At 46.7% G+C, this 7,500-nt stretch overlaps 1 protein-coding gene across 1 annotated transcript in view; it reads right to left on the minus strand.

Annotated features, from left to right (window-relative positions):
• LOC311247572 (uncharacterized protein) overlaps positions 1-7,500 on the minus strand; it is a gene marked incomplete at its 3' end in the record, with an annotated part of 31,619 nt that overhangs the window by 12,859 nt on the left and 11,260 nt on the right. The window contains 3 exon segments of the mRNA XM_084338605.1: positions 243-341; positions 885-983; positions 4,486-4,683. Of these exon segments, the coding sequence (XP_084194731.1) occupies positions 243-341; positions 885-983; positions 4,486-4,683 (396 nt within the window).

The raw sequence follows: 7,500 nt of genomic DNA on the forward strand, positions 1-7,500 counted from the left end.
TCTCTCTCTCTCTCTCTCTCTCTCTCTCTCTCTCTCTCTCTCTCTCTCTCTCTCTCTCTCTCTCTATCTCTCTCTCTCTAACACGTAATGCTTTCACACAATACACACTGCCACACTCTACTTGCCGTTAATCTAATCTCCTTCAAATACAGACACACATAATTATGAAAACTCCCTCCATTCTGGGCGAACCAACAGCCTGTGACAGGAGCCAGATCGAGGCCCAGTTCTAGGACTCTTACCTTGGCCATGGTGTGGGGCGACGCCCCTTTGTCCAAAAGCAGGAGCGCCACCTTCTGGTTATCATAGTGCGCTGCCACATGGAGCGAGGTGAGGCCGTTCTGTGAGGAGGAAGGGTCAGCATACATGGATTAAAAAGCTGTTAGCGCAGCAAGCAACTATTAATGGCCGTTTATACACACACACACACACACACACACACACATACACACACACTACACACATGTGGTTTATGAGTACTGTTAAAAGGGGGATGAGACTGCGAGTTAAAATGTTTTAGAGTTATATTAGATGGCAAGAGCTAGGAGGATCACCGGGTGGGTCCTTATTATAAAAGAAAGGGGGACATATTAAAAGAAAAGAAAGGTTGTAAAAAAAATAATAATAATAATTATATTGTTATCTTTTTTTGCCTAAAACAAAAAGGAAGCAATGACCGTTAATCCAACGGAGGAATGGCTGGTGTGAATCGAACTAGGTTTACCAGTTATCTGGTCATCAAACATGGCCGCCATGTAAAAACACCAACAGACCTCTTTAGATATACAGACAATGTACTTGTCCCTTGCATCTCATGAACAGTTGTAGTGCTTCATGCACGTTGTTGTCCTAGAATCTACGCGTTTTGTTGTTGTGATGCGTACCTTCCCAGCAGCATCTGGGGGAGCACAGCGCTGGAGCAGAAGTTTGGCCACATCCAGGCTTCCGTACTTCGAGGCTACATGTAGAGGAGTAAACCCTTTCTGTGGAGCGGGACGTAAAACACAATTAAATAAGAGCTTGCAAGCAATATCTCACATATATATTTACATTTTACATTTACATTTTGTCATTTAGCTGAATGCTTTTATCCAAAGCGACTTAGGACAGTAGGAAGGGTACAACTCTATCAGCTGAGTAACAATGTTCATCAAAGTGTTCAGACTTGAGTGCTACAGTGTTGAGTGTATGTTAGTATATTAGGAAGAGTGCATGACAGTAAGAAGGTTAGTTTTTTTTAAATTTTATTTCAGATATTGATTGAAGAAGTGTGTCTTCAGTCGATGGCAAATGATTGGTCAGGTTTCGGCTGTCCTAACTGTGGTGGGAAGATCGTTCCACCATTTTGGGGCAAGGACCGACAATAGGCGGCTTCTCTTTGATGACCCTCCCGGAGCAAGTATATACATATATATATATGATGATGAAGAGATGAAGAGATACAAAAATAATAATAATGTGGAATGTGTCTTGACAGGAGTATGAACCTAGCATGCATGTCTTTTATGGTGTGGGAGGAACCCGGAGTCTCAAGAGGAAACCCACACAAACACAGAGAGAACATGTCAACTCAGAAAGGTCATAGATTTGCAGTGTAAATCAATCCCTCTCCCACGGCATTCCCCACTACACCCAGCAGGTGGTGGTCTTGAGCCATTTGGAAAGCACTCTCCTCAGCCCGTCTCTGATTGGCCGGCCGGTAGAAGAGCATCACATGAACAGTGTGTTTATGACCCAGCCCAGCCCGTGGGGGGGGGGGGAGAGAGAGAGAGAGAGAGAGAGAGAGAGAGAGAGAGAGAGAGAGAGAGAGAGAGAGAGAGAGAGAGAGAGAGAGAGAGAGAGAGAGAGAGGAAATCCTTTGTTTGCCTGAAGCGGGATTATATCTGATGTAATGTAATAGGTATATGAGTGGAAAGCAGGTGTTGTAATGGGAGAGAGAGAGAGACGGTTTATATTGAGGATGAAGGAAACAGAAAAGGACACAACATGGTCTACACTGGATGGGCAGGATGATAAAAGATGACATCAGAGTAATACTGTAGTCTACATACAACACACTGATGTGACTGACGTTGTTAATGATGGCAATAGTGACAACAACCTCTTCCTGGACAGATTGTACTCCCTGCTACCAACACAGCCCCACCCTTTCTTCCCAAGGACAGGGGGATGAGAGAGAGAGAGAGATAGAGAGAGAGAGAGAGAGATGGAAAGAAAGAAAGAGACAGAGAGGGGGGACTGAGAGAGAGGTGAGGTACGATGTAGATGTTTCACTGTATCATAAAGTGCTTTGTCTCTCAGAGGTAAAGAATACATGAGGGACAATGCAGAGTGGAGATCCTCCCATATTAGTCTTCCTCTAGTTAGTACACATGTATCTGATGATGATGATGATGATGATGATGATGATGATGATGATGATGATGATGATGACGATGATGATGACGATGATGATGACGGTGGTGATGATGGTGGTGATGATGGTGGTGATGATAATAATGACGATGTTGACGATGATGATGATGATGATGATTATGATGATGGTTATGATGATGACGATGATGATGACGATGATGATGATGATGGTGATGATGGTGGTGATGATAATAATGACGATGTTGACGATGATGATGATGATGATTATGATGATGGTTATGATGATGATGGTGATGATGATGATGATAATGATGATGATGATGATGGTGGTGATGATAATAATGACGATGTTGATGATGATGATGATGATGATTATGATAATGGTTATGATGATGATGATGATGATGATGATGGTGATGATGATGGTGACGATGATGATGCTGATGATGATGATGATGGTTATTATGATGATGATGATGGTGGTGATGATGATGATGGTGATGATGATGATGATGATGGTGATTATTATGATGATGATGATGGTGGTGATGATGATGATGATGGTGATTATTATGATGATGATGATGATGGTGGTGATGATGATGACGATGGTGATGATGATGGAGACTGAGACGATGATAATAAATAACGTGACTGTGCTCAGACCTCATGCAGTATTCAGTGGAAGGCAGAGGTTTTAGCAGCTCATCTATCATTCAGGTAAAATTGGTCAAATTCCTATTAAATATAAAGCATTATTACATGGCGTTTTAACATTCGCCGAAATGCTTGATTGTGATTGGTCAATAGCGCTCGTCAGAGGTCCGTTATTACTCGATAACGGACCTCTGCCGAGCAATAATGACCGCTGTGCGCAGCTGTAGCAATCAAGCCCACTGACACACACTGCATCAGTGCAGCCAATCAGATACACCTGCCGGCTGCCGGCGAAGCTGCCAGCGATGACAGCGCGGAGCGACAGAATAGAACGGCGTCTGCATTTGATCTCGTCTTGTCGATGGTGTAAAATGAATTAGGTATATTGTTAGTAAGTTAGCCATGTAATAAGCGGGATAATGTATAGCTATACTCGGTCATTGTCGCAAAATAATTGACCTTCACTACGTTTAAAGAACACCTCGGCGAGGCGCCTCGGTATTCTAAACTCCGTGTCGGTCAATTATTTTGCGACAATGACCTCGTAGCTATACATTATCCCTTGCTTATTTTATCCAGACATAAATGTTTGTAAAACTGACATTATTTGACATTACAATACAAACCAAAGCTTATTGTAAATAATGATGACACAGAATATATTTAACTCTGAACTAAGGATTCGTAAGAAGAAGCTACGAAGTTGTACCTTGTAGCCATGTGTTGGGTTGTTTCATTTACTGTAGGTCACAAAGTAACATGCAGAGAATGTTGAGGTCAACCACGATGAGAACAATCTGAGTTCCTACTGGTCAACCACTATGAGAACAATCTGAGTTCCTACTGGTCAACCACTATGATAACAATCTGAGTTCCTACTGGTCAACCACTATGAGAACAATCTGAGTTCCTACTGGTCAACCACTATGATAACAATCTGAGTTCCTACTGGTCAACCACTATGATAACAATCTGAGTTCCTACTGGTCAACCACTATGAGAACAATCTGAGTTCCTACTGGTCAACCACGATGAGAACAATCTGAGTTCCTACTGGTCAACCACGATGAGAACAATCTGAGTTCCTACTGGTCAACCACGATGAGAACAATCTGAGTTCCTACTGGTCAACCACTATGAGAACAATCTGAGTTCCTACTGGTCAACCACTATGAGAACAATCTGAGTTCCTACTGGTCAACCACTATGAGAACAATCTGAGTTCCTACTGGTCAACCACTATGAGAACAATCTGAGTTCCTACTGGTCAACCACTATGAGAACAATCTGAGTTCAACCACTATGTGTAATATTCCAAACGTTGGTATATACATATGTGTGTATGAGCCCATGTGTGGATAGTTTTATTTAACAGTGTGTAGTGTAACCACATCGAGCGTGTCGTCCCTTTACGAACCACCATCAGCGGCAGTGACTCCCTCCTCCACCCACCTTGGTGGCCAGCGAGTGCGATGCCCCAGCCTCCAGCAGGACGGAGGCCGTCTCCACCTGCCCCTCCCGGGCGGAGATGTGGAGGGGGGTGTAGCCGTTGGTGGTGGAGGCGTCGGGGTGGGCCATGTGCTGCAGCAGGAGCTGCACGATCTCCGTCTTCCCCAGGCGGGACGCGATGTGCAGGGGGGTCTGGTCCTCCTGGGGGGGGGGGGGGTCAGACATGGTCATGATATGATGAGGGTGTTTATACAAACTTTTGGCTTTGGTGTTGGGTCACTTTTTTTTGTATTTTTATTGCATTGGATTTTGGATACATTCCATATTGATGCATACAGTACAAGCAATCTTCTTTTTCTTTTTCTTCAAAGACAGTTTTACAGCGGCATAAAACAACACACATTCTATCATTTGGCGGATTTATACATAACAATGAACAGGATAACTAAATAAGATCAATTCTTGCTGGAAAAGAGGAAGAGATCAGAAAGTCCAAAACAATAGAAAAAGGCAAAAAGCCAAAACAAAACAGAGAATATACATTCAGCCATTAATGTTACAAAAATAATACTGTGAACTTATATACCATCTTCATCCCCCCTCAGATCCAACACCGGTCCCCTTATCAAACAGCTTTCTCCTTCCTGCATGTTTGAGTCTAAGCCTCTCTAAGTAGAGGGTCTCGCCCAGCTCTCTCAACCACATTTCAAATGTGACTTTTTAAATGGTAGCAAAGATGTTTCTTTTGGTTACTATGGAGGACGGTTTGTCATCTTTTGGATCACTATTCAACAACCTTTACGGCTGTTTTGGTCACTTTTAAGTAGTTTTATTTTCTTATTATTCATATTCATCCATTCATAGTGTCGGTGTCGTTTGGAATCTTAACGATTCTAGTTCTTATAGAATCTCGGTTCTGATTATAATATTTCTGGCGGGGGAGAAAATTAAATATCAAGAACTACCTTTTATTCTTTATTTCATTTAGGCTATAATCAGTCAATTGTGAACCATGACATGAAGGTATGTTTTCTCTTGATTTGCTGTAACCTATAGTTATTGTCATTGGTTTCTGATGCATTATGGCTGGAAAATCTAAAAGAAGGCTTATTAAATGAATTAATATGGGTGTGGATCATTGCATAATAATGCACGTTGCTCAGCAAAGGAAGGAGGCAGCTGTTGCCAAGGGATATAACCCGTTCACCATAACTCACTGCTCAGTGACTCTCTGGGCTCCTCTTCACCTTCATAATAATAATAATAATAATAATAATTCATTACATTTATATAGCGCTTTTCTAGACACTCAAAGCGCTCCCCACAATGTAGGGTGGAAATTGCCTCCTTCACCACCACTGGTAGCACCCAACCTTGGGCTACACAGGCTCAATGGCTGCCATACACTGGCACCCGGCACACATCACACAACACACTGGCTGAACGGCTCAGGAGACAGGGATTGATACCAGCCAATTAAAGGGAAGGGATGATTAGGTGGCCTTGATGTCAGAGACCTGATTGGGAATTTGGCCAGGAACGTCAGGGAACTCCCTACTCCTTGCGATAGGCGTCCTGGGTTCTTTAACGACAGGACCTCGGTTTAGCGTCTCATCCAAAGGCTGTTTTCATTGTTCATAGCTACAGTGAGAGGAGTTTTCTTTACTAGGGGTATCTGGGGATGAACTGGAGGTGGAAGGGCTGCTCTGTGAACATCCATTTACTGCTACTTCCAACATAAAAGACAAATGTGGTACTTGAGTGTGAAGCACTAACGCTGTTGCTGCTAAGCGTGTCTGGGGCTGGGTGTGGTGTCTGGGGCGGGGTGTGGTGTCTGGGGCGGGGTGTGGTGTCTGGGGCGTGGTGTCTGGGGCGCGGTGTCTGGGGTGTGGTGTCTGGGGCGCGGTGTGTGGGGCGTGGTGTCTGGTGTCTGGGGCGTGGTGTCTGGGGCGTAGTGTCTGGGGTGTGGTGTCTGGGGCGCGGTGTGTGGGGCGTGGTGTCTGGTGTCTGGGGCGTGGTGTCTGGGGCGTAGTGTCTGGGGTGTGGTGTCTGGGGCGTGGTGTCTGGGGTGTGGTGTCTGGGGCGTAGTGTCTGGGGTGTGGTGTCTGGGGTGTGGTGTCTTGGGTGTGGTGTCTGGGGTGTGGTGTCTTGGGTGTGGTGTCTGGGGTGTGGTGTCTGGGGTGTGGTGTCTGGGGTGTGGTGTCTTGGGCGTGGTGTCTGGTGTCTGGTGTCTGGGGTGTGGTGTGTGGGGCGTGGTGTCTGGTGTCTGGGGTGTGGTGTCTGGGGCGTAGTGTCTGGGGTGTGGTGTCTGGGGCGTAGTGTCTGGGGTGTGGTGTGTGGGGCGTGGTGTCTGGTGTCTGGGGTGTGGTGTCTGGGGCGTAGTGTCTGGGGTGTGGTGTCTGGGGCGTAGTGTCTGGGGTGTGGTGTCTGGGGCGTGGTGTCTGGGGCGTGGTGTCTGGGGTGTGGTGCCTGGTGTCTTGTGCCTGGGGCGTGGTGTCTGGTGTCTGGTGTCTGGGGCGTAGTGTCTGGGGCGTGGTGTCTGGTGTCTGGTGTCTGGGGCGTAGTGTCTGGGGCGTGGTGTCTGGGGCGTAGTGTCTGGGGCGTGGTGTCTGGGGCGTAGTGTCTGGGGCGTGGTGTCTGGGGCGTAGTGTCTGGGGCGTAGTGTCTGGGGCGTGGTGTCTGGTGTCTGGTGCCTGGGGCGTGGTGTCTGGGGCGTGGTGTCTGGGGCGTAGTGTCTGGGGCGTGGTGTCTGGGGCGTAGTGTCTGGGGCGTAGTGTCTGGGGCGTGGTGTCTGGTGTCTGGTGTCTGGTGTCTGGTGCCTGGGGCGTGGTGTCTGGGGCGTAGTGTCTGGTGTCTGGTGTCTGGGGCGTAGTGTCTGGGGCATAGTGTCTGGGGCGTGGTGTCTGGTGTCTGGGGCGTAGTGTCTGGGGCGTGGTGTCTGGGGCGTGGTGTCTGGTGTCTGGGGCGTAGTGTCTGGGGCGTAGTGTCTGGGGCGTGGTGTCTGGGGTGTGGTGTCTT

Source organism: Notolepis coatsorum, assembly GCF_963971535.1.
Source record: "Notolepis coatsorum genome assembly, contig: SCAFFOLD_1859, whole genome shotgun sequence".
NCBI lineage: Eukaryota > Metazoa > Chordata > Actinopteri > Aulopiformes > Paralepididae > Notolepis > Notolepis coatsorum.